The following is a 27,166-nucleotide window of genomic DNA, read 5'->3' as shown; positions in this document are numbered from 1 at the left end:
GGGGGGGTGGGATGGTCAGTGGTTGAATGCAGTAATACTCAGGAATAACATTTATAAGCAGCTCTTTAAGACATACTTTTTGTAAGTGAATAACCATTAGTAAGTAGGCTAACAATGCAACAAGTGACAACAACTAACACCTTGTTGACAACTAACCTAAACACATTATGCAGCGTTTTAGTAGGAACATGTGCATGTAGATGCATGACAATCTTTTTAAGATATTACACAATGTAAGGTTGCATTTTGATTTTGCAGAAATGTTATTTATGTCAATGAAGGATCACTATTGCATCATGCAGAGAGATCAAAGGCAGCAGCAGTACTTTCTAAGATAAAAAAAGCTCCTTTCTTACCTCATCGCCCCATTTCAACACATCTTTCTGTCGCTCCTTCAACTTGTTGTAGATGTTGAGAAACTGAATAATACCGTGCTTTCTGATGTAGTCGGCATACTTCTTGGTTTCCTCCCAGTTCGTTGGAGAGCCCTGTGACAGCAGACCCATCGCACAGACAGACTAGAGGTGCTGCTGCTGCTGTTGTCTTAAATGAACTTGCACGCTGAGCGTTAGCTAGCTAGCTAGTGTGTCCACCTGGGGCGGAGCTAGCATGAAGTGTCTGTCCAAACAAACGACAGAGCCCGGGTCCTTGCGGTGCTGTCCGAGGGTTCACAGGCGGAAAACAGGTGTTTTTAAGTTAAGCGTTAAGCGTGCCCTGTCGGTAACCTTAGCGGGGCATCCAGAAGAAACAGGCCCTTGCTCATCACTTGCTAATGTCTGCACAGCCCGGTAAAGCACAACCCGAGAAGCTGGTGTGGCCTGCTAGCCTCGACTCGGTTACCAACCACGTTACGGGTCCGTTCAAGTGTTGTTATGTGATGTGCTGACAGCAGAGTGAACCCGGAGGTCAGATCGTTTTTGCCAAACAGTCTTCTGCACCTCAGTCTCGCTGTGTTGTGCATATGTACGCCCTCCTGGTTTTACGCACGTGATGGCGTCAGGCGGGGCGGGAGACGTCACGGTGACTCAGCATTCCTCGACCCATAGGCTCCTCCCACACCTGTCAATCATATCAGGTAGTGGTGCTGCGTCCATGTAGTGCTGGAAATATTGTGTCATTGATAGCATTGGTACATTACATGATAAGGATTAACTTTTCTGTGATATACAAAGTAATCCTAGTTGTTTATACTCATATTTCTCCCAAATAATGGATCCTGCTTCTTTCTTTCTTTCTCTTTCTGTTGGCGAGCTTATTTCTTTTCACTGGCTTTTGCTGAAAGATGAAAGTTACTTTTTATTTATCCCTTGTCTTATCATTTCGACAACCCTGTTTAAAACATCAAGAGTCAAGTTTATAACCAACCTTTGGGAAGGACCTACTTATCCAGAGCACCTGAATGGAACAACCTGGAAGAAACAGTGATGTAATAATGACACAGCACCTTCAACTTCTTTTATAGGTGTGTGTACTTGAACATGCATGGGTGGATACATAAGTTATAGGGCATTGAACTGCACTGACATCTGCCCAAATAAGGATATGGTTAAACTCTCAAAACATTTAATTTTCTCAGATTTTTTTGGTTTAGACTCTTTGGGTTTGATTTGACAAGAATACATCAAAGATTATAATAACAGTCCTTTATTTGAATCCTGTATGTCTACAGCCCCTTACTCTCACAGTGTTACATATTTTTACAGTGTCAATTATTAGAAGCTCTATGTGTTTTTTTAATTAACTAAAGGCAGACTCAAAGCCTTTCCCTGAAACAATATCTCAATGGTAATGAACTTTACTGCACATACAGAATGTATGCCCTTTTCACCACCAATGCAGGACTAAAAACAGGAAATCAAAAGTGCTTATGTCATGGTTATATCTCAAAATTGCCTCATCACTTTACAATCCTAGTCCACAAATACTGCAGTTAACCAGTTAATCCCACACAAATCTGGTGTAGCTAAATCCTTGCATTGGCTGTCTTACTTTGTCCGGTAAGGCAAATCTATTTAAAAAAGTTGAAATACCAAAATGATCCTGTGTATGTGTCAACCTTTTTGCTTATAAATTGTGCTTAAAAAAAAAAAAACCTTGACCTGACTTGTGTCGCACAAGCACACCTCTTCAAAGACCCACATACAATATAATAAAATAATAAAACTTTGCATGCAAATTATTTTTAATAAATGATCATGGCTCAGTGTAGCTTACACTTCATCTCTTTAATTTAAAAATAAACAAAAAAATGAAAATACATGAGCAGTCAGGGAATACATCACTTCCAGGAAAGCTCAGGCTGACATTGTTTTTCCTAACTTCTATTTTTATTTTTTACAAAATAGTTTATTGCTGTCACATTGCAACCCATTTACCCTTCATGACTCCAACATTTTCCCATCAAAATCCACTTCTTTGCTCTGATAGTGTTTATGAAGAACCAACAACACACCACACAAGACATCTGAGTGCTGTACATGAGACGCATGTAGAGCAATGCAGCTTTACTGTGCGTTGTGTTGAACAAATTAATCACAAGCACCTACTCCTGGTAGGAGATGCCAACACTTATTCCAGTTCTAGCCCAATATTCTGTTCAAGTATCTAAGAATCACAGTAGCTATTATAGTTGTCATTAGAAGGACGGTCACAAAATCCTACATTATTGATGACAGTGCTGCATACAAACAACACACTATTATAATGTTATGATGCTGAGTGAAAAAGACAATCGTGTCATCGATTAATCTAAAAAACAGCAGTAATTTTCCATTTTTATACCTTTCATTCGACTCCTAAATTACATTATATTTGCTAATACACTTGTCCCAACTTAATTGGCCCCAAAGGTACATTTCCGTTTTGAAACGACAAGATTAGTTAGGTCTTTATTGTGAACAGAATTTGACCCTAATTATACCAATTGTTATTCTAAAACAACTGAATATAGAAATTAATGTTTGTTTTTAAATATATTTTAAGATTCCAAATTTGTAGTCCTTTCTTTTTATACATTTTTGCTCATCTGAAAAAAAGTTGACGACAATTTAGATATCAACTTAGCCACAAAAAAAGCATCTATTGGTAGAGTTAAAACCAAGATTTATGCACCAGAAAAGATAGAGAACTTTAGATATAACATGTGAACTACATTATTATGATCTAAACCTTTATATACTAACTGGTGCTGAAGACACTGAACTGGCTCTGGACTCTCGTGTTTTCCTTGTGGGTATGGTGACGACACAGCATGAAATGCCAACAGTAGATTCCGGCAATTCATCATCCTCAGTCCAATCATTGAGGTCAGGGTTGTACAACTGAATGCATTTCTTGTACTTCTTCTCGCCCTCGTTCCAGCCTCCGAGGAGATACACCTTGCTGTTCAAAACACAAATACCAGCCGTGCTCACTCCTGTGTGGAGAGGCGCGCAGTAGCTCCACTGCCCGCCGTGAGGGTTGTAAGACTCAACGGCGAGGACATCCACCCTCTCCCCACGACCTCCCAACTGACTACCACCAATGACGTAGGCCCGGTCTCCCACGGTGGCAGCGCAATGCCAGCCTCGAGGCGTGCTCAGACTGCTCTTATCCTGCCAGCTGTCGGTGGAGGGGTCGTACGAACACACAGCCCTGGAGTAAGCGTTGTTGATGTAACCACCGGATACAAGGATCTTGCCCTCGATGAGGGAGCTGCCGTGACAGCAGCGGGGCACCTCCATGGGAGCTTTCATCTGCCACTGGTTGGAGGAGGGCACGTAGCACTCCACCGAGGCCTGAACGCCATCACCATTTCGCCCTCCAATGGCAAACAGAAGGCCATTGAAGATGTTGAGGCTAAAGTGTGTGCGCTTCTGGATCATGTTGCTCAAGTGAATCCAAGTGTTGAAGCGGGGGTCATATCTAAAGATAGTTAGAGGGATTTACATGTTAATTTCTCATTCTACAATAACTGACATGACAACATTTAAAAAAAAAGTCAACTGTAACTGTTAGCTCTTACCTGCAGAAGTTACCAACAGCATGTTTAGCTTGGTTCCTTGCATCATTCTGGTCCTCGCCACCTGCCACATACAGGAAGCCGTCCAAGACTGCCACGCATTGATTGAAGCTCTTTGCTGGCATTTCTGTCAACTTATTCCACACGTTATCTTCATCTCTGTAGAGAACTTCTTTGCTGAGGGATTTCTCTGTCAAGGCAGGGCGTCCACCAACTGTGAATATCACCTTGAGGCCACCGCGCACCTTTGTTCTGCGTGACTGGAGGATGTTCTGTTGGTATGGCAGCAGATGGTAATTCATGGCATCAACAAGGAGACGGTGGCACTCGGGGTCTTGCATCATTCTGGGCGCACTCTGGACATGATTCACCAGGTCTTGGGCAGAGATGGTGCCGAAGCGGATGAGAGTAAGGAGATCCGCCGCATACTTCAACCTCTTCTCATCGAAGTCCAACCACTTCATGGCGATCTGGAAGGCTGTGATCTCAGAGGGAAGGTGCAGGGAATCGTCTGAGAGGAAATCACTGATTTGCTCGTAGGTGAGCTTCAGGAACTGCTCCATCTCAGAGAACTCAATGAAGTTCTCCCGCATGAACTTCTGGGATGCTTCCTTGGTTTCTTTGAGGTCGTAGGCATCAGCGATGTTGCCCACATACATGCAGTTCTCCACGCTGAGCTCCTGCATGAGGAAATCACTGCACATCTTCACTAAGGTGCGGATCTGCAGCATCATGGCGGCGGCGATGGTGCTGCCAATGTTGTACAGCGACAGGGTCAGCTTTCCAGAGTATGCATATGTAATCGCTGTGGCGAGGCCGGCAGGTGAGAGGTCCTTCAGGTCGATCGTCTGGAGGGTTGAATCCTTCTTCAAGATGTTTCGAATGTACTCGCTGCAGGACGCCATGACTACCTTGTGAACATCAAATGACTTTGACTTGGTGGAGATGGTTAGATCGCAGAGGAAGCTGTCCTGCCTCATGCTGCTCAAACCCTCCAGCAGGTTTGGGGCATACACAGAATCAGTAACTTCGGTTGAAATGCAGTTGAAGCCATTTCCTCCTTCCAACAGAGTGTTCAGCCCATTGATCTTGTTGACAGGGCTGTCCTCGACCATTATGGTGATTTCATTTATGTCTCCTTTATTCTTTTTGGTCGATTTGTTCTTTTTGGGTGCCATGGCAGCAGCGGAATATGGCCCAGAGCTTCTGAAAAAATAAATAAAACTTGTCAGAAAAGGGAATAATTATGCAGATAAATCATAAATACATTATTTGGTACAAGTGAAACTTGGTGGGATTTAAGGGTTCACAAGACTACGATATTAATATATTGTTATAAATGATTTTATGCTGTCTTGCAGACCTGTTGTCCTTGTCTTGTATCTAAGTATTGATTAACCCCTTCTCAACTTTATTTATTCAGACACTACCAGGACCTGACACCTTTGAAAGCACACATGCTGCCAGGTGATGCTGGAGAGAGATAGAGAGTGCGTAAACAGCCCCCTCTTTGCATCTGTCACAGTTTATCAGCTGTAGGTCCAGGAATAGCAACTCTGGACGGCTCACCCATGACGTTCCTTTTATAGACTTTGAGATCTGAGCAGCAGGCCTCATGTCCTCTGACTCTTAAAGTTCAAATTAGGGCAAACACTCTCCTTTCTTTACTTAATTTTATTTAACATTCAATTAGGCTTTTCCTGAATAAGTATGTAATGAAGACAATCTACAAGACAAAAAAGTTTCATAGAAAAAAACAATCCTCACATGATTTACTCTTAACCCTAGACAATCTGAGACATACTGTCACCATGCTATGTGTAAAACAAAAATCTCTACATCTTTATACAATATGTCAGTCCTTTGAATCCTACCTAAGTGAGGAAAGAGGTCAGTTTCTGTTCTCAAATGACTAACAAACACTGAAGCATTATCTGCAACAGATTGGTTTATCCTTTTGAAAATAGTGATAGATTAAGCATTTAGAAGCTGCACTTACCTGCAAAATGAAGTTGAGGCTGGGGAAGAAGGAACTTGTGCCTCCAGTTACTGGAGCAAGAGAGAGAGAGCAGCAGTCAGCCCAGCTGAAAGAGACATACGGTTAACTCCTCCTCTAGGAGAGTGAGTGCCAATCAAGTATTGTGATATGCTTGTGGCAGGAGGGGGACCACAAAACCCGATCCAACATAGGGTCTCACAATAGCTTCCAATCTGTTGATGTCAACAAACTGTGAGGGCTAACCTGCTACAGGACGTCACATGAAAAGTTTCATTCGGCCATTGTTTAGAAAAAGGTCATCAGCTCTCTTAGCAAAGCATCTTGTCATAGTATCAAGGAAGAAATACTTCCTCCATATTTTTAGAATACTCTATAATGACCTTGATTTATTGATGGGCCTGGTCTTGAATGCAATACATCAGAAAGTTGAAATATACATGGGTACAGGACTTTAGCCCCGCCTCATTACAAGTACATGTAAAGTATTTGCCCAAATGGAGTGTCATTAAGCTCAGAGGAAATAAAAACGTCTCAAGGAACAGAAAAATGGTAGGACTACATTTCACAGTTTGACTAGACATAGGAGTGCCCAAACAAATATGTCCAGCTCATATTGTATAGTTTCTTCGTTGATTGATGAAAACTAAAAGATGTACACATTTAGACATTTGTTTTCTCAAAATACACCATAAACCAAGTGAGATGAAGAAAGGATCATAACATCGTTTCTTCATCGTTTCTTCAACATGACTCAATTATAAAATTAGTCATACAAATATTTTGTTAAATTCTTGCATAGAGGAGAAGGATTTTTTTTTTTTCTGGTTTGAAGAATGAGAAATATTTGTTTTATTTACCAATTTATTGGGCCTAAAGTTCCTAGAGGGCCCTGCAGGCTTGTTGGAAAGTTAATTTCCTACTTTACATAATTAAAGGTGGGGTAGTTAAGTTTGAGAAACTCAGCACTTTTTGTTATATTCCATGGAATGCTCTTAACATCCCTATAGCAATAAATATATTAAGTGCTTTGACAAAAAATCCATTAAAAAATGTCATCTGTGGAAGCCGTAGTACTGTAAAAAGCACGACCAATCATTTTAGCCGGCCCGGCTAAAATAACTGGATGGCCTGTCAGCCTTCCATCTGTGCACAAACTTATCTCGTGTCCTCATTGTTCATGTGCGCGTTCGTGTGTGTTGGAGGAGGGGCTCTGTAAGAAAGTAGCAGATTTTTTCCGGTTGTGTATTTTCAAATTCTAGCGCACTCGAGCTGGTTTCTCCACAATTACCTACCCCACCTTTAAGTTCTCCATAGACACACTAAGTGAATGTATTGTGTCATATATTTCGCGTACAATCCTTAATTGTTTGATATTTTCTTAACCATGTGTTCCACTCCCACATCGATTAATTGATCGGCTCCTCCCATTATAATAATGTCATCAGTGTGCGCGCGCTGCCCGGTGTGAATGGACGGACGGATGCTCGTGAATCACGGTGATGGCAAGCAGCTCTGATGTGGTGAAGAAAGTAGCGCGGTACAAACTTCAGCTGACAGACACTGCAGAGTCTGCTAAGGTAGATAATGTTCATTTATTTCTTGCCCACAATAAGTAGAGCTGATTGAAAAAGTTCCTGGGTTTAGGGATGAACATGTTTGCAGTAGGCCAACTACCGTTTAGTGAGTGCATATGACACGTCAAACAATTGGTGCAGAAACACTAATGCCGGTTTGGAAGTTTTTTATTACAAACTGATCATGTGTAAAACAGGTTGATTGAGAGCTGTGCCTGTCAATGACACGTGCCTCCTCTCACACAGCATTGTAGGCCCTTCACTGTGGGAGTCAGGCTGTTTTCAATGAGAGTGGCCCTCCTGCTATATTTGGCAACTCCTCCAGTTGTTCAACTTGTGGCTGCTGTCCATCATGAGTGGAGGTTGGGCGCTCTGCTGTTAACTCAATTTTATGCCTAGATGGACTTAAAAATTGGGCAATATTTGAACTAGATTTAACCTCAAATAAATACAAAACGAATTAACGTGTAAGAGCACAAACTGAATATAATTTTGTTACAAACTTTATAACTGGCAGCAGCTTTATCCATTTATAGTTCACAGTAAAAGGAGCCACCTAAGAGGGTGTTTGAGTTTCCCATACATAGCAACTGCTCTAAATGCACACTCAGCAACTGTGGTGATCCAGAGCCAGGAATACCATATTTGGCATGACAGGTTTTCCTTGATTCTAGTAGTAAAACAATCATGAAAACCATTTCAAGCAATAATGAATGTTTTTATTTTTCGCTTTCCAGGTTGTAAAGATTTTGCAGAAACTCAAGGATCTGGATATTACATTTGACGTTCTTGCTGTAAGTCTCTGTTAATTGACTTTGTGTTAATATGTGAATATTTGCTTTATTTTCTTTGACTGCTCTGTGTCTGTGTATACATTAGGAAACTGGAATCGGAAAAGCAGTTAACTCTTTCCGGAGACATAAGCAGGGTGGAGAATTGGCCAAGTCGCTAGTTAGGGGTTGGAAAAACTTGGTCCCCAAGGAATCTACAAGGTGAGACATATTTAACATATCCTTAATTTAACAGTTTACTGTAATTTCCTTCGTAGACATCTTAATCTTGATTTGTTTTTTTCTTGATGCAGCCACACAGAAAATGGGATTTGCGAGAGTTTGCCTGGTGAAGGGCAAAAGTGTCAAAATAATGGAAGTTTGACAATAGAAGATTCAAACAATAATTGCTTACCATCTTACAGTAAGAACTCATCAGATGAAGCCCTCTTCAAAACAAGTAGTGAAAAAGCTGATACAGAGAAAAAATGTAAGGTAGGGAAAAGACACAAGGACCAGGATGAAAATCAAGGAAAAAGTCAAGAAACCCAGGACATTGTTCAAAATGAGGTCTTGAAAAAGTACATTCAAACCAAAGAGGATCAGATTGACGATTATGTTGTCTCCAAAAAGAAGAAAAGTGATGAGAGCAAAAGAAAATCAGGAGACACTGTAACTCTGCCTCAAATCAAAAACTCAAAGGACACTCATCGTAAATCAAGGTCAGAAAAGAAATCTAATGAGCAACAAAAAGAGTCATCCAAACAAGCCAAAGAATCTTTTTCATTAAAATCCATTGAAAAACATTCAGAAACGTTCAGAAAGCTAGCTAGTTTCAAACATGAAAGGTCTCCAGAAATATCTAGGAGCTCAGAGGGCCAAAACAAAAAAACAAAAAAAACAAGTAAAGAGACACAGGGCCCTCTAAAACACAAACATGAACAAATGGGACATTCAAAAAACAAAAAAGCCAAAATAGAGCTCAACGATGAGAAAAAGGGCTGTGAGGAATCATCCTTGTCTTTTGAATCTTTCTTGAACTATGATGGGAACGCTTCCAAGAGAAAACAGAGACCTGGAGTGAAGAAACCTTCAAAGACAATCAAGACTGTTGTAAAAGCAACACAAGATGCTGCAATAAAATCTAACAGGTCACCTATGATGTCCATAAATGACATCTCACCAACAAAGGTACGTTTGACAATAGTCTCAGAAATGACACTTTTAGAGTTCAGGCTGTGGTTGAGTAAAATTGACTTTGAATCATTAATGTTTCAGACGTTTAAGGAGTCTGTAATGGAACTGATTCCATTCGCCATTCCTTTACCCGATTTGCTGCCTGAATGTGAAAACCAATTCACTGTTGATTACTTTGAGAAGAAAGGTACCTTATTAATGACAAACACAGCTGTACTTTCAGATTGGTTATGTCGTTATTGACACTAATCCGTTTGTCTTAAAGATGAGAAGGAGCCTGATATCTGTGAAGTCTCTGAGGAGTCTGCAGGCTTCACCGGTCAACGCCTGAACAAAAAGATGCTGGTGTACTCTGGTGCCAAGACCGTCTTCCTCCCGGCCATGATGAGCTTGCACCAGCAGTGTATCCGCGCACTGCAGAATAACATTAACTGTGAGTTACGCAAAAAATATTTTGCTGATCAGTTTGTCGGTTTGTTGGATTTATATTCAGCTGCAGGGATCTCTCCTCAGTGCTTTATGAAACTGGCGGAGTCCCGTTTGAGATCCTCGAGCCGGTGTTGGAGAGGTGTACACCCCAGCAGCTGCTACACATAGAAGAATGCAACCCAGTAAGAATGTGAATATGAATACATTTAGTGCAGACACACACTTGGTGGCCACTTTATTAGGTACAACTGCCTAACTCTGCATTGGACCCACCCTTTTTTTATGAATATGTTACTTTTCAGTCCCTTGTGAGTATTAATGTTTGGGTAAATCGTCTTCTATGCAAAGTCAGACGCAAGTCACATGAAGTGTATATGTTTTCAAGTAAAAGTCCTGCATTCAAAATGTTTCATAAATAAGTAACCATTTTAGAATAATATATATTATATTAGTGGATTAAAGTTATAGCTGCAATACAGTGATTAAATAACTTATAGTGCTGGCTTAATTTACAATACTAGATCATAAAGTGTTTTGTATAAGAAATCTGCAATTTAAGTAATTTGCCTCATAAATGTAGTGGAGTAGAAGTATACATTTTGCATAAGGACCTCCAAAATGTACTCGGGTACGGTAAATGGACTTAGTTACATTCCACTATTTGTGTATAGTTTAAAGTAACCTCTCTGACCACATGCTTTATGCTGTTATGTGCCAGATTTAAAGGAGCTCTAAAGGCTGTTAATTAGCAGGTTTACCTACAGTGGCCACTGAGTGTATGTCAGTTTATTCTGAAATAAACTTTCTATGTAAAACTAAACTCTGTAGACCTTGGATAGAGATGAGAAGTTCCTGTAGTAATGTATATAACTTAGATTGAGATGTCTATCAATTGTTAGCCCTTTATTTTTTGTTTCCACAGATCTACATCGGAGAGACGGATCACTTATGGGGGAAACATTGTCAGAGGGACTTTAAAGACTCCAGACTTCAGGAGTATGAATCCTGGAAAGAGATGTATGTCAGACTGTCTGAGGAAAGGGAAAGGAAACTAAAAAGACTGACAAAAAGCATCGTCTCGGCAAATTCTACCAAACCCAAAGGTGTGTGATGTTCAGCATTTTGTGTGGATCATGAAAGTTCTAATCAAAACCATACACAATGAAACAATTATTAGTTTATACACATTTTATACTGTTGAAAAATGTGATACTGCCAAGGCACACAGTGACCTCTTTTTATTTTATTTAGGTCGGCAGGTGAAGATGGCATTTATTCACACTGTTGCCAAGCCACCGAGAGATGTGCGAATTAAGCAGGAGCTTCATGGAACTGCTTCTCAGCCTCAGCCTCAGGCCAGGTGCAGGTGGGTTTCAGCATCCTAAATATAGAGAAATATCTACACAGGTTTGATGATTAGCTTGTGGTTTTGTTTTTTAATACTTTGTTCAGGTATGTATATATTTGAGCAATGTTCCTTATTATAAAGTTCATAAACAAACAATATTTAAAATCCCATGGTAGGGTATTGTTTTTGGCAAATGCGTAGTAAGCCTTATGCTTGCTCTCCGCATCCACATAAAAGCCCTAGACTACAAAGTGATCTCTCATCAACAGCAGCTTAGTGAGGTCATAACCTGTGGGCTGAAATGCTTTTTGGGTGAGCTTAGCTAAACAGGAATTAGAGCAATGTGCCTCGCTTCCTTTTTGTTTTCACATTATTGGAAGATATGCTCACTAGCTGTAGTGATGGAGACTCATTTGACATGCATTGATTTTGTTTTGTAGATAATAATTGTGTTCATAGAATAATGCACTGTATTGTTATTTCTTCATTTACCAGTGTCAAGGCTCCGGACAGCAGACCGAAGCCGAGTTGTAATGAGCCCAGCAGGTCCAGCAGCGGCAGCAGCAGCAGCAGTTCAGGGCCAAGCAATACACAAGACCCTCGCAAAAAGACAAGTGAGCGTACAAAAAATTACTGTAGATGCAATGGTGTTACATTTGCTTCAGCTGTTCAAACTGACAATTTCATTTCATTTCTTCTCTTTTTGTCCAGTCATACTATGCAATTTATTTCATTTTTAAAGAAATCCGTTTTGGTTATTTGATTTCAGGTCATAATGAAAGTTGACTAAACATTTTACTTCCATTCTTACTACAATTGTTTTCCCCTTTTCTTCACACAGGAGTTGCTCCAATGATGGCAAAGTCTTTAAGGGCATTTAAGAATCAACTGGGGCGCAGATAAATGCTCTAATATGATCTGGTATATTTACAGTGTGTGGATGTGGAGGAAAAGGCGCTCTGTCATGCATTAACTTTGAACAATATAAGGCCTGTTATCACCTTAGATTATTATGTGTTTGTCTAAATGTACAAGCATTTTCCATTATTTTTTTCTCTGTGAATTTCCTTTACTATTAAAGGCACAATGGAAATAGCAACTTTATGTGATTTGATATTTTGTCTTTTAGTCTGTTTGAGCTAAACGATGTTTCTTGAGCTAAACAAGGGTATGATTTAATGGGGTGTGGCTCCCTCTATAGGAAGTATAGAGAAGTGTGTGTTTTTACTTGGTACATTTCTCCCACAATCTCTTTACCACACATACAACCTCGGATTGTCTATCGATAAATGCAATTTTATACATGAATGTGTTTAAAAATGTAAAAAAATTAAATTACTTTAATATATTTGAACTCTAAATGTAACCACATTCAACAATGAACCCTTAAAAATAAGCGTTGAAACTTATAACAAACTGTATTAAATACACACATAACATAACCAGGTTAATCGTTTTAAACGTTTTTAAATACCAAATTGTTTGTGTTCCAATCAACCTGGTTTTAAGGCAAACTATTTTGAGTAAGTTCAAGTTCAACAAATTGTTCAACATAATGAAAAGAAAGCAGTTATTCATCGGCTCACTGTAATCTCTGTTGTTTTTATAGGGAAAGGCATCTGCTGTCTGCCAATTCTCAAGGACCCTTCCTGTCTATTTTAGTTTTTTAGGACAACTGTTTGAGATATTAGAGGGAAGTCTTTGAAACTGAAGCAGCCTTCAGCACCACCTGTGGCAGTCTGCTAAGACTGAAACAATAATCTATCTTCACGTTACATTTATTGGTTTGAGGTGGGCTGCTTTAAAATCGTGTATTGTCTTACAAATCTTGTGCTGTAACTAAAGGAAAAAGTCTATTTTTATCATCCATTTGCTTATACCCGGCAACCAAAATACCTGCTTATTTATTTTAAAAACCGATTTTAAAATTACATTTTTTTAAATGTCTTACACTCCAAATGTCAAGAGGTATATAGCTTTAGGTTTAAGCATAAGCCAGACCTTACTTACCTTTGAGAGGGTTGGCTGTATGCCCTCATGATCCTGCTATTGTTTAACCTCTAAGTAATTACATTCAATATATTTTAGAATTGACAGGAATTATACAGATTATAATTAATTTCAATACATAAATAAAAAAAAATGAGTATTTAAATAAAATCAAATAGATTTAAATGCTTAAAAATAAACTACCATGATTCGTTTCTGTGAATGTAAATTACATTTTCCTTCCACAAGGTGACCTCTGTTCTGAGGGCTGAAGGTGATCTGACCTCTGCCCTTGGAGAGAGATAGCATTTATTTATTTTTGGATATTAAAATGATGCAAAAGCCATCATTGGGCCTTTCTTATTTCTATAATTTCCCCTCCTTGACTCCTCGAATCCTCGGTCCTCCGGTAGTGTCCCGGAAATGGTTTCCGGCCCGCCATGTTGAAGGACATCTAATTTCTAATGCACATCGAGGACCGAGCGTCGAGGAGGCTCTCTGGAGGAGCTATAATCAAGGACACTGATGGGTCCTCCACGGCTCCTCCGGGGACACATTTCCGGCAACAGTGATGTTTAAAAGAGTCGCGAAGCGCGGCCGGACTTATCTCAGACAATGACAGCTCTGCATGCATATATATATGCATATATATGTAAATATGTACATAATATGTGTGTATATGTCCGCATCTGTAGCCTGTTATTGTCTCATTATACCGCACTGTGAATGAATTAAAAGTAATATATAAATCATCATGAACACAGTCCTGCCCATCAGATAGAGTCCTGTCATCATTAACGGACGTCTCTTTAAAATGACCGCTCAGAGGAGAGGATTTCTCATTTCTCTATCCGCCTGCTGCTTCCCCTCCTCTCTCCTCGGTTCCCCTCCTCCTCGGCTCCTCTGCTCGCATCTCCTGTGGGCGGGACTAAGACACGAGGATAGGAGTCGAGGAGGGGAAATTAGTGAAATGAGAAAGGCCCATTGAGTCTTAAGGAGTTCATTTTTACTTGTGCAGGATGTGATGAGTCAATTTTAAAGAGACTTCAAAACATTTGTTCACTGATCAGGAATTGGACACATTCCTGCATTTGGACCCAAAGTAAAGCTAAAGAGGATTTAAAAACCATGGGGAATCATGTTAGTATGGAAGGATTGACAACTGGGCAAAGCGTGTGCACATACCCAGGGGCCCCACAAGCCCCAGGTTCACTGTGCAGCACTCAGTTATACTGTATATTGTTGACACGTTGTTAATGACTACACAGCATAACGTATGTGCAATATTAACATTGGTAAGAGAACAATAGGTTCCTTGTGGCAAAATCTTTCTTCAAGATAATTATTTCAGCTGATATTGTGCTTACATGTGCGCACCTTAAATCTGTCTAAGTTTAATAACAAAATCACAAGGTCAACTTAAGGCCATGTAATATTCTATCATATAAATACCGTTTAAAATGTAAAGTGGGGAAGGAGATGTCAAATTGCATTTTTTTGTAAAAGCCAAGCTTAAATCCACTTTGAAAACAAACAAACTAAAGAACTAAATATTACCAGCAAAATGTTAATGTTGCAAGCTGAGATGGAGCTAACAACTGTTGTTTGGTAGGTATTTAATAATAGCCACAAAAGGATAGGCCTGATCATTCCCAGTTTTAAACATGCTGCTGGACCAAAAACCTACACCACATTTAGTAGATTTTATGACATTTCTCATTTACAAACGCACAGAAAAAAATCATATTTATCCTGAGAGTATCCATGTCCTCGTCCTTAGAAACGGCCATATCTATATTGGTAGAAAACCTGTTAAATATGTTGACACTGTTGTCATATGAGAAACAAGCTCTGTGGTAAATGTTTCTACATTATTATACAGATACTAAGCTGTCACTATACATGAAATAAGCATTATTATGAAATAATGCATAATCAGAAACCTATATTGTCAAAACAGTAGAGAAAATGTTTTAACATTATTAAAGATGATTCACAATAAATATACAAGGATATGCAAATGTACAATTACAATTTAGGCCTATAGCAATAAATAACATATAGGATGTGAAGCACTTTTATGGGTGGCAATAGCTCAATCTGGAAGAGCTTTGGAACCAAAGGATTGTAGGCTCAAGTCCCCATAGGACCAAAACACCGACTGATTGCTGGAGAGTTTACGTGCTGGGCATACGTCCTAGAGCAAGTAACCAAACCCTTGAACTACTCCAGGGTGCACAACCATTGTCAGCTCTGCCGGGCCGCCCCTCCCTACGCAGATCACGCAGACTGCGTGGGGCCTCACCTCGCGGATGGGACCTCATCTTGCGGAGGGAGCCTCTACTGCGCCGCACCTTTATGCGGCAGCAATTAGTGTAGGCGCGACACAGTTTCGCCGCGGCAAGGCTCCACTGACACTCCCCAGTCCCCGTCCCGTCGACGCTCACGACACAGAGGGCCTCATCATATCACTTTGCGTGGGGCCACAAGCTGGCCAGGGGCGACCCTGCAGCTCTGACACCTCTCCACTATGCATATGTCATGTTTGTGCATGTGTGCATTTCTGGCTTATGTGTGTTATGTAAAGTAGTGTAATACACCAGAGTGAAAATTGAATTTCCCCTCAGGAATTTATAAAGTAGTATGTCTTAATCTTATGTCCTAATCTTAATCTTCAAAACACTTTATCATAAAGCTTGTTCGACTAAGTGTATGAAAACTACTGCAGATTTTCATAATCTCAGGATACACATTCATATATAACATATATATTTATATACAGTATAATCAGAAAACCCTTCCCTATAGACTTCTCAGTGTATTTCTCAATCCTCGTCAGGGTTGGATAAACACCGATTCGCGCTCAGCCAATCAGAAGCCGAGTAGGGCGGGTCCTCCGCCAGGAGCGTGACGTAGGATTGGAATGAGGGAGTGAATGTTCCGGGTCAGAAACTGGACGGGAGAGGAAATTAACTCCGGGACAAGACGGAAAAACGGGAATGCTACGCTCTTTCGCACGGGGATGTAGCGTGTGTTTAACACGTTTAAAAGAGGAGGTTTAAACAAGCCTAGTGACACGAGGAACCAGAAGAAAAAAACAGGTGCCTACAAACTAACTAAAGAGAGACTACGACGGAGAATTATTCCCATGTTCGTCGCGACGTTATCTCGGTAACGCGACTTCACTTGCAGTAGGAGTTTCGGTGTTTACTCGCCTGCTGTGAGTTTTGCTACACTTGAGTTTGACGGTGTATTTAGTCCAGGGCTGTCCCGCCATAGCAATCTGTTGCATCCCCCCTTCCTCCCCGCTGTTTGTTTATCGCACGGCTACGAGATTTCTCCCCACCTCCCCCGTGATGTTTCACTGCATACCCCTGTGGCGGTGCAGCCGTCATGTGGAGATGATCGATAAACGCCACTGCTCCCTGCTGTATGTGCCCGATGAGATTTACCGCTACGGACGGAGTTTGGAGGAGCTGTTGCTGGATGCCAACCAACTCCGAGACTTGCCCAAGGTAAGCAGAAAACCCGCTTCCGCTCACTCATGTTAATGGCAGGTTCAGATGCATGCGTATTTTTGGAAAGCTGAAATGCCTCCCTTCAGTTAAAGTGGTTCTGACACAGATCTGCTAACTGAGCTGATCCGACATCCAGTGAGAGGCTGTGGGGACCTGGGGACTTCACTTACGCAAGATCAGCAAGGCAAGCACCGTGTGTAGGTGGAACATTTTGTCTGGGTTTTGATCATAAAACATTCCCAGGTGTCTCCTGCATTCATGGCCAACCGCAAAGCTCTCACATTGTGTCTGATATCACAAGCCTGTTTGTGCATGCTGGGGTCAGATGACCCTTTGCCTCTGAACATGACAGAGGGCCATTAGTGTATGCAGAACACCTTAATACCTAACTCTTTCAGGGAGTTTAGCAATATGGTCACAATCTACTATGACTCACTAGGTCAGTATGAGTAATAGTGCTTATTTTTCTTCCTTGAGGGGAGTAATATTTATTTTATCTAGGAACTCCATCAGTGAAAAAAAAGACTCTTCTTGGGGTTAAAAGACATGACATCCACAAATCACAAAACAAGGATAATGCAAAAAAATATCAACAAAACCAAATCAGATATAAACATCAGAGAAAGTAAGTGTATCTTTCACATTCATAATGATGACTCACAAGTAAATTGTGTGTGAGCCTTAACTATCTGAAAGGTACAGCTAGGGGCAAGCTTTGCAAAAATAAGCTTAAACTGTAAATGCACCTGTGTGGAATTGGTTATTCTACTCACTTGTACCTATAAGTAAACATAAAGTTAATGACCTATCGATTCTACATGATCCGCTGTTGAGCCATATTCGTAGGTACATGAAGTCATCTTTTAAGAGAGCCACATCAAGCTACACTTGACTGTAACCCTACAGACACAAGCACACTCTGCATCATATGCTGATTGAAGCACACCATCACATTAAAAGCTATGTAGGCGGTGTGTGAGGGTTCTCTGTTTGAATTACTGACCGGCTTGATGAGGGGGGGGGGAGGGTAGAGGGGATACACAAGACAAGCTGTCTTACTGGAGACCCTAGTCCTCTGGATTAAGGCATACTTGTTAAAGGATTTGCAGGTTATTTCCCAGGGGCACGGATGGTTAATGTCGTATTTGTCTGTCAGGGCGTTATTACTGGAGCTCCTAGTTTCGACCTGTGATGTCTTTTTGACATATAGCCTCGAGCTGCTACAGTCAGTTAAAGGACGGCTGACTTTAGTGGTTTTGTAGCATTTTCCCTTAGTTTCGGTCTGGAGAGGGTATTTTAAGCCTGAGAAATGTGTGCTCTCAGTGTAACTCTCAAAAGCTTCAAATGCATTGAGTAATATATAAGGTCTACCTCTGTGTGTGACAAGTGGACAGATTGTGGAATAAGGCTTGAGATAACTGAAGTCATGGCAGGTCAATGTAAATCGACCTGGGATTGAAAGACTACTTTATGCCTCTGACATGCCTTTCTTCACACTCATAATCACAAGTGTGTAATTTAAAGAAAACACCCCTCAACCTCAACCATAAATAAAACTACTCTGGTTGGCTCTTTAACTTTCAAGTAGTTTAAGTAGCATGATGATTTGTTTTATGTCTACGCTACGAAAGAAAAGAGGGCTGAAAGAGTATTTTTGGGCTTGGCATGTCCATAGAAATGTGATGGCACAGAGATAATGTGAGCAACCTCCCATGGCCATGTCACACTGCTTACTTTGTCCATTGGAGAAAAGCACAGGAACAGGTATTCTGACTGGAAACAAAGACAGCATTATGTGTTGTATTGTTGCCTTGCTCACGCATTTGTATGTGCTAGTGTTTTCGAATAATGAATCATTGACCTGAATAGTTTAGTTCAGACCTATCAAACCATAAACACAGCAGACGGTACACCTGAGAAACTTGGTGCGGGTCAAAGTATAATTTCTTTCCATCAGCCGTGCCCTCAAAGAGGTGACTAACAGGTGTACTCACTGTGACAACACATGATGACAGTTTAAGCACTGCTATGCTCCGTTCAGAAATATTCAAAGTATGTTCAAAGGGTATAGGGGTTGTGACATGAGAAACTGTTTATTGTGCTCTTTGGCGTGTTACTAATGTCATCAATGCTTGCTAAGTGAACCCAAGAAACGTCGTACTGCATAACCCTTTGTCCAGTTCAGTGCTCGCTGTGTGGCCTTTTCACATTTGCCTCCGAGGTGACTGAATGGATAAACACGGACTGACCACTTACTATCGTAGTGAAAATGATGTAACAACGACACAGTAACATATTTCAAGTCAATCATTTCCACCAGCATGCAGATAAAAACATGCACACAGCAGTTTTAACGATGAGGTGAAACAGCAAAGGTGTGTTTTTAATTATGAGGCAAGCTGAATTTGAGCTAGTTTTGCAATAGTCTTACAAAGAGAAATCATCTGACCACTTTATGGAGACGGAAAGCAAGGGTATATTTAAAAGGTTCACTTCTCAATTTCTTTCTTTACCTGTGTCTCTTTGATCATTAATGTATTCTTCTTGCTGAGGCTGTGGACCAAAATGTGCAAACAGTAACTTGTTTCTCTTTGTTTGTTCAAAGTTCCCCTTAAGCAACTAAAACTCAAGATACATATATATGGCAAACAGAAGTTGTTGGCTTACTTTAAAGCTGTCAAACAACTGTAAGAAACTAAGTGGTGATAAGAAGAATAGAAGTGAAAGACCTGCTGCTCCTGCCTGTTAGTCCAGTTCCTAGCTCCAGTGAAACTGTAACACAGAGGTGTGGGTGGCTGTTTCAAAAACTATTGTTCATCTTTCTAACATCTGCAATGTATGTACCCATGCTTACTATAATGATTTTTAACTGCAACAATTATTCATAAATAAATGACTCTATCAATAGAGCAGCAATTTTAAAATCATACAATGGTTTCCTTAATTTTTGAAGCAAAATATTTGAACTTTCAGCTTCCTCAATGGGAGGATGTGATGCTTTTCTTCATCATATATCATAGTTAACTGAACATATTTAGGTTTTTGACTGATGACGAGGAAAACAGGCCATTTGAATGCATCCCTTTGGGCTGTATTCAGTTTAAATGGGACTAAATGATTAGTTGTGTGGATTAATTAATGATTAAATAAAATTTGTTTGCAGCTCTCCGGGCTATATTTGAAACAGTTGGTTGAATTACTTGCCAAAAATGTTGCTAATTCATTGTTTAAGTATTCCTTTTTTTTAAAACCATAGTGTAAAAAAACTGTTGGTTCCAGCTTCTCAAATGTGAAGATCTGGTGTATTTCTTCTTATTTTTATTATCTTTTATATGAGCATACATTACATCTTTGGTTTTTTGATTTTTTTTGTCGGATAAGCAAACTTCTAATTCAATCCGGAGAAGCTTTTTGGGGCCATTTAAAAAAGCCTCACAGTGATGGAGAGAAGAACCCACATTGAGACAGGTTCGAGGTGTTTTGACATGTGTGAAAAGCTAAATATAGTGGTGTTATGAATCCCAGAAGCTGGTGGTTGAACTGACTCATGAAGAAGATTTTCTTGCAAAGAAAGAATGTTCATACAGTTGGTGCAGTTGTTGAGTTTCTGACATGTGGTTGTGCTTCAGACAGATTTAACCCTGGCCTCTGCTGTGATACATAATACCGTATGCATACATGTAACATAAGAAGCATTCAACACACGTCTTTTACTTTGGCTAAGTCTTTATGGCTGTAGGGTTTTGGCCCTGCTGATGTTAAGGCTGATGTTGAACTTCTAATTTAGGCTAGAATTTTGATACATATCTAAAAACACGTCTGGTATTGTATGAAAATGTTACGGGATTTTTCTGATATCTTGCAGACGGAGCAATGATCCATGCAGGCACTTCCAAACAAACACCTTCATGCTTCTACTTGTTCTCTAACAAACAATGCTGAAGGTGAAACTGAGGATTCAAACATTGACTCCAGAGCTGAGAGAATGGTTAATGTTTTCTGGACTCAGCCTGTTTTAGGTTTTGTGTCACACATGGGTGATTGTTTGGGGCGTGGCCCTGAATGACACCAACAGGAAGAACAGGTTTGGTGTCACTGTCCCAATGCAAGACTCACAAAAAAAAAATAGAGCGATGATACAGAACAAATGTAGTTTTGCTCTTTGCTAGTCCTTGTTATGAAAAGCATTCGAATGAAACAGCCTCTGCTTTGTCTCGAGCTAGTAGTTTTGAATCCTTGATACTAAAGGATGCAGAGTACCTGCTGTGATTGCATCCGGCTCTGATTGTTGTGTCAAAGGAGAAGCATAGTTCAAGTAGGAAGTCTGAGAGATGTTAACACATTATACAGTTAACTGTAAAACTCAGTTGGTGTTATTTTGTTTTAATCTGCCACAGTTAAGGTTGTTTTTTCTCAAATTGAACAAGTCTGTACAAGCAAACACTGCCTTGAGGATATGATAGAAGGACACATCTCTAAGCTGTACACTTGAATAGAAAACAGCCCCCACTCTTTTATTGTTGCAAGCAAGTGAAATGTGAAAGTGAAGGTGGTTAAGGTGCAACAACTCAAACAGAAAGTCATTGGTTGTGAGAGTAAAGGTTTGTTGACGATGGATTAAAGACTGTTTGAACTGTCTTAAGGCATTGCGATGACTTGTTCTTTTTGTAATAGGGTGGGGTTGGACTACTGGACTCTTGGGTTTTATTTATTGTGCAAACATTAAAATGTAATCTGTACCTGGATATGGCCTACAGATAATGAGCGTCCTGATTGAGAGTTCTTAACTCATTTACACTTAGTTGACATAAATCATAATCAGATGTGATGGTGTGACTATGGCTTTTATACACCGTTTTTTTCAATCTCACCAACATTAAACACAATGTTACATTTACCGGAGCATGCAAAAACCCAGGACAATCGGCTAATGTAAAGGGGAACACCGTGCTTGTTTCCTCAAAATGTAAAGACACACTTTCTCTAAAGCCTGAAATTGTTCCTCTACCATCCATTTGAAAGCCATACTAAACCTAAAACCTGTTTGTTTTAGGCAGGTGGTATTAAAAGGCTTTTGCAGCTTTGAATTGATGGCCAATGGTGACGCATTGTTACGGGATAAAAGACTACAACTTATCAACTTGTTTGCTGGGAATACAAATCCATTGTGTTGTCCTTGTTCAACAAGTGCAACAGGCTTGTTTAGAGAACAACCTTGTTTGTTCATCCACATTTTAGATTAATATATCAGCTAGGGACATACTGGACATACTTCAGCAACCGAAGTGATTGATTGTTTGAATGAGAAATGTATGTATTTAGAAACTGCGTTCATGGATGAGTAGTCATCACCAGCTGCCTTGAAACCATCAACAGCAGGAAAAATACAAAGGCCAGAGGGGAAATTCATGAGTCGGCTTTTTCTGTTCATGCCAAAACATTAATGGAACCTGAAGCCATGTTGTAAGCTACCTGCTTTACCACAACAGAGAACAACTCTGTCTGCTCTTGTTCAGAACATCAAGTTTATGCTTGTGATAATTGATTTTGCCTTTTTTAAAGGACTGCGGCAAATGGAATCTTCTTTTAATAAGTTCATTAGTAAGATGTGACGACTCCAAAAAAATGTACGCGTTCTTGTCGCTCTGAAATGTAGTGTGGTATTGTCAAGAAAGCATAGGAGAGGGGTCTGTAATTTACACAGTCTAATAAATGGGAGATGAATTGGATAAACCTGTTATCAGATATCCATGGTTTGAATACAAATCTGAATACCTCAGAGTGAGGACACATTTCCTGTTAATTATAATTCTTCTAAATGGAATATCACTGATACAAATGAGTTCAGTCAACAGGGCACTGGACATGTTTCCTATTGTTTAAGTTTGTACAAATGGAGCGAAGCAGTGAAAGAAGGGAAAAAATAAAGACAGCATGTTGAGGCCGCAGTGATCCAAGTATCGAATTAGAGAATTTTGTGTTTTCGGATGCATTTTTACAAAACAAGCTTTAAATTCTGTATCCAGTTCAGGGTGTATTTGTTGTCAAAGAGCATTGATCCCTTTGGATACTGTTTATTTTGAACTGAATGTGCTTTTCTTTTCACCTTTCAGCCATTTTTCCAGCTGGTGAAACTAAGAAAACTTGGCCTGAGTGACAACGAGATCCAGAGACTTCCTCCAGAGATAGCAAACTTCATGCAGCTGGTAGAACTGGATGTCTCTCGAAATGGTAAGAATGGAAAACACTGATATACCCAAGCAGTACAAAAGTAGACTAGAATAATATAACACATACCCATTTCTTACATTTTACACTTCATAACTGTGTTTCTAAGTATATTTGACTTGGCTGTTAGAAGAATATATCTTTACAGTTGAGCAACACAGCACTAAGTTCAGCGAATGAATCACAATGACAGATTTATTCCTCCTCAGTGAAGCTGTTGCAACAAACGCATAAAAATAAAGCATGGCTTGCATTAAGCCTGAATCTGAAGAGTCGTTTGAATATACCCGAACATATTCCTTTAGATACACTTGTGAGGTTCGTCCTGCAACAGAGCAGGCTGTGAAACTATACGCAGACGGTAAAAGTGAGACCAACATTTGTTTGCTTTTTTTTATTAAATTAAAATGTTTTAAATGATGGTTAATCCTTTTTGGTCAACATTTAATCCACTGCACTTAACTATTAAATAATAATCAGGTCTTTTTTGAAACCACTTTTTGACATTTCTGAATAATATCTGCACCTTTTAAATCTTTTAAGTGTTTTTATGTTGCATCACCCACATTTAAAGCAACTGTCAATAACATGTTATCTTGACCTGTATTATTGAAGTGCTGCAGACTGTGTTGTTTTTATTTTTGATTAAGAGATGTTTTGTCTTTTCTCTTCATTAGATATTATTGAAATTCCAGAGAGCATTTCGTACTGCAAAGCCCTCCAAGTGGCAGACTTCAGTGGGAATCCACTGACAAGGTAGTCCTCCAGATAATGCTGTGTTTTACTGCCTAAAAATTCATATTTAAAACTTCTATGTTTTTCTGTGAAAAATAATTCTGTTTCAAAGTTGCTTAATAAAACAAACACATTTCTTAATTATTTAGATCCTTTATATTCATCCATCTTTCCCCAAAAGAACCGGTTCACTAAAAGAAAAATCATAACAAAACAGGATTACATCTTCAAACATTTCTAAAAATAATATGTTTCTTTTTGAAAAGGGATTTCTGTTTCCATTGTCTGCACCGTGGATTTTATAAGACCCCCTGCTGTTGTGAACCTTCACACGCCTTGCATGAGAGATTGCATATTGTGCAAACATATGCATTTTATCGTGTGGTTGAGACTAAATCTAATTTTCCTCTCAGCAGGCACTTAATCACATTGCTTGGTTGAAAACAGTTGAGGAGGCAACAATGACGATTATTACAAACACTTTGGTGTACTTTTCAAGTGCAAACAAGCTTGCACACGGAAAAACAAGCCATGTTTTTTTCCAGCATAATTGTAGTCTAGTTTTCCACCCAGTTATTAGTCTTATTTTAACCATTTGATAGGAAAGGTACATGTCCGGCTAAATATATAGCATGGCCCATTCTTATTGTTGACTATAAAAATTACACATTTTTCCCATGTGAGATTTAAGTGGAAAATGAGCATTTTGCTGTGTTTCTTGACTTATCAGAATATAGGAATATCTATGATTTAGTTGTCTGTATTGGCTCTGTTGTCAAAGGTCATTTGAGGATTGCTGGCAGATTCCAGTTTAAATTAACGTGCACACAAGTTGTCGATCATTTTCTTAGGTAATATACAATAGAATAGAAAGCTATATTATTTTCATTATACAAAAAACCTACCTGTCTGATTTCAAGGCTTTAAAATGAGTGAATTCAATATGATCTTACATTACTCCCAAAAATGTTTGAATTCAAATAAGAACATATGTAACCTTTTTCTCACCGGCCCTTATTTATGTATATAGTTTAACAACATCAAATCAAAATGCACTTGGGCTGCCACTATAAGTAGAGAACCATTATTTTGTTGCTGCTATCGCTGCCATCTAAGTTGTCTCATCTGAGTCAAAATCAAAATGTAAGACGGTAATGGTTTTTTAAGTAGAAACAAAGACAAAATAAAGTTGTGGTTGTCGCTGTGTGAACAAGCAGATAATGAGTCCATTTAGGGACTTGACTTTGAATTGCCTTTCTTCACATACTGCTAACGTCATAGGCTATTTTGTGGCAGCAATGTGCATCTAGTTTAACTAAACTATTGCTGAAATAAGTCCAGGAACATACAATAAATTATCCTGTGTAATCACAGCCTGACAACCTGGAGTTGAACAGGAATCTCTTGACTGTTTTTGTTCCTTTTTTGGTGTTTATACACAAGTTAAAACATTTGGTTGTATGTAGGGGATCACAAAAAGGGCAAGGCCGAGGGCAAAGATGAAAAGGAACATGCAGAGATAAACTTTATCAACGTATCAAAGACTTTATGGCTTAAGTGTGGTAAACTGTTGCTTGACATTGCTTAAGTTCAGCACACACTAGCCATAAAGAAATGACCAAAATATTTGTTAAAAGAGTTTTAACAAAATAATAATAATCTGTGTGTCATCCTCTCACATGTCTTTGTGTTTTCACAGGTTACCTGAAAGTTTTCCGGAGCTGAGGAATCTCACATGCCTTTCCATCAATGATATTTCATTGCAAGTGCTTCCAGAGAACATCGGGAAGTGAGTAAACGCACCATTTCATCATACTTGTTCTGACATGTTGAGTTTATCTCGCCTTTGCCAGTAAAACATTTCCGCACAGTTTAATAGCAGCCCCCAGGTTAATATAATGTAACGTTGTCATCAAGGTCAACTTAGGCTGCGTTCACACAGGAGTGGTTGGATTGTGTCGGTACTTGTAAATGGATTTACTGAAACATATTTAGTCCAAAATCAGGTTATTGAGGTTATTGGACCTGTCAGTCCATTTCCCCAATATGGTCACAAGCAGAAAGTTGTGATGAACGTCCATCTATAGTGACATAAAAGTCGCATGGATGCTGATATGAATGTCCAGATTGAGGTTGCATTGAGAAATCCACACATAGGAAGTAAATTAAATAAAACATTCTGATTCAAAGCGAGTTTGCTGTTCATACTGTTATCAAAAAAAGGTTTCTGAGTTTGCACTTTGGCTTCTAAGTTCTGAGTGAACTTAGCCTTTTAGTCATGTAATGTCCCGTCTGCCTCTCTTTGCATCTCCTTGTCTCACAATTTGCTTCTGCCTTCTGTCTGGCTATGGTAATCATCACATTTACCTATGATTGCATTTTATTCAAAGTGTTGTACATTTCTATTGTCTCCTTTTCCCCTGATACTAATCATTTGTACTAAAAATCTCATGACATCGGGGAAACCCACCAACCAAACTCCTTGGACCCATTGTCTTTGTTCATAAAAGGCTTTTTTTCTGTGCTGGCATATCATCTGCTGCAGTTAAGAGGCATGTCTGGCCAACATTTCTATTCCCATGGGGTCTCTCTTATTATAATTTGATTTAATAAGGCAACTATGTGCTTTTAGGTCAAATTGCCACAAGGGATGTTTTTAGTAGTTAGGAGTTCAGAGGAAACTGAATGTAAACCCATTCAGGGAGGGATTTGAAAGGATAACATTACTAGACATGCACATTTGTTTAGAAATGTTGATAATATCCTGACATTCGACTGATTTTAAAAGGCACTTGACTGCTGAGAAAGTCAGACACTTGATTTTTAAAACACATTACACAATGTTATCCTAATGCACTTTTTAAAGATAGAATTACAAGAAACACATGTCAATAAAGTCATGTTCTTAAAAGTCATGTTCTTAAAAGGCATTTTTTCGTTGAGCCACTTGTCCAGTAGTACTTTTTAAACCATTATTGGCAGTGCTCTGGATGGCATATTTTAACCATTAGATAACTGTTGAACGCATTGAAGCTAAACTAAACAGAGATGTGTCTTGGCTTGCCATGCTGCCTTACATTAAGCATTACTGCTGAACCTCTAAGGCAGGGGTGTCAAACTCAATTTCAACTCGGGCCACATTAGCATTATGGTTGCACTCAAAGGGCCAGTTTTATATATAAGACTATATAAGAATAAATATATATAAAATCATTTATTATATAACATTATTTCCTCTGCATTGGATTATTATCGGATAGGTCACTTCATAATTAACTAAGTCTGAAAGCAGAACTCTAGGGCAAACAATTGCAAGTCTCTTCAGTGCGCATGTCACAAAATGATTTCAAAATAAAAGCCAAATTCTGGAAAAACAAAA

The 27,166-nt window shown here is 39.4% G+C and overlaps 4 protein-coding genes across 5 annotated transcripts in view; 2 read left to right on the top strand and 2 right to left on the bottom strand.

The window, feature by feature from the left end:
* gclc (glutamate-cysteine ligase, catalytic subunit) overlaps window positions 1–967 on the bottom strand; it is a 9,631-nt gene extending 8,664 nt beyond the window's left edge. Inside the window, exon 1 of the mRNA XM_010774621.1 lies at window positions 357–967. Coding sequence (XP_010772923.1) covers window positions 357–506 — 150 coding nt within the window. The 5' untranslated portion in view covers window positions 507–967. The remainder of the gene's footprint in view (window positions 1–356) is intronic.
* Window positions 968–2,204: 1,237 nt separating this feature from the next.
* On the bottom strand, window positions 2,205–6,075 carry klhl31 (kelch-like family member 31). Of its 2 annotated transcripts, none has more exons than XM_010774620.1 (3): window positions 6,000–6,075; window positions 4,004–5,203; window positions 2,205–3,903 (listed from the first exon to the last, which is right to left on the bottom strand). In XM_010774620.1, the coding sequence occupies exons 2-3, from the start codon at window positions 5,176–5,178 to the stop codon at window positions 3,171–3,173; spliced, it is 1,908 nt and encodes a 635-aa protein (XP_010772922.1). In that variant the 5' UTR covers window positions 5,179–5,203; window positions 6,000–6,075; the 3' UTR covers window positions 2,205–3,170. The 2 variants fall into 2 exon arrangements, with proteins under 2 accessions (XP_010772922.1, XP_010772921.1); XM_010774619.1 differs by having other exon boundaries at window positions 4,004–5,206; window positions 6,000–6,073.
* A 1,150-nt stretch (window positions 6,076–7,225) lies between these two features.
* On the top strand, window positions 7,226–12,746 carry eloal (elongin A, like). Its single transcript, XM_010774617.1, has 11 exons — window positions 7,226–7,576; window positions 8,311–8,367; window positions 8,453–8,565; window positions 8,658–9,534; window positions 9,622–9,727; window positions 9,806–9,973; window positions 10,054–10,151; window positions 10,892–11,072; window positions 11,221–11,335; window positions 11,813–11,931; window positions 12,159–12,746. The coding sequence occupies exons 1-11, from the start codon at window positions 7,499–7,501 to the stop codon at window positions 12,218–12,220; spliced, it is 1,974 nt and encodes a 657-aa protein (XP_010772919.1). The 5' UTR covers window positions 7,226–7,498; the 3' UTR covers window positions 12,221–12,746.
* A 3,491-nt stretch (window positions 12,747–16,237) lies between these two features.
* lrrc1 (leucine rich repeat containing 1) overlaps window positions 16,238–27,166 on the top strand; it is a 22,409-nt gene continuing 11,480 nt past the window's right edge. Inside the window, exons 1-4 of the mRNA XM_010774616.1 lie at window positions 16,238–16,821; window positions 22,938–23,055; window positions 23,730–23,808; window positions 25,487–25,576. Of these exons, the coding sequence (XP_010772918.1) occupies window positions 16,663–16,821; window positions 22,938–23,055; window positions 23,730–23,808; window positions 25,487–25,576 (446 nt within the window). The 5' untranslated portion in view covers window positions 16,238–16,662. The remainder of the gene's footprint in view (window positions 16,822–22,937; window positions 23,056–23,729; window positions 23,809–25,486; window positions 25,577–27,166) is intronic.

Source organism: Notothenia coriiceps, unplaced genomic scaffold (assembly GCF_000735185.1).
Source record: "Notothenia coriiceps isolate Sejong01 unplaced genomic scaffold, NC01 NC01_scaffold00014293, whole genome shotgun sequence".
In the NCBI taxonomy this organism is placed as follows: Eukaryota; Metazoa; Chordata; class Actinopteri; order Perciformes; family Nototheniidae; genus Notothenia; species Notothenia coriiceps.
This window is presented reverse-complemented; position numbering and strand designations above follow the sequence as displayed.

Excerpts from the sequence above, each read along its gene's own strand:
- klhl31 (XM_010774620.1), bottom strand. The coding sequence starts at position 5,178 with ATGGCACCCAAAAAGAACAAATCGACCAAAAAGAATAAAGGAGACATA. Across the intron at positions 3,904-4,003 it reads GCTGTTGGTAACTTCTGCAG|ATATGACCCCCGCTTCAACA; the intron begins GTAAGAGCTAAC and ends AACTATCTTTAG.
- eloal (XM_010774617.1), top strand. The coding sequence starts at position 7,499 with ATGGCAAGCAGCTCTGATGTGGTGAAGAAAGTAGCGCGGTACAAACTT. Across the intron at positions 8,368-8,452 it reads TTACATTTGACGTTCTTGCT|GAAACTGGAATCGGAAAAGC; the intron begins GTAAGTCTCTGT and ends TGTATACATTAG. Across the intron at positions 10,152-10,891 it reads ACATAGAAGAATGCAACCCA|ATCTACATCGGAGAGACGGA; the intron begins GTAAGAATGTGA and ends TTGTTTCCACAG.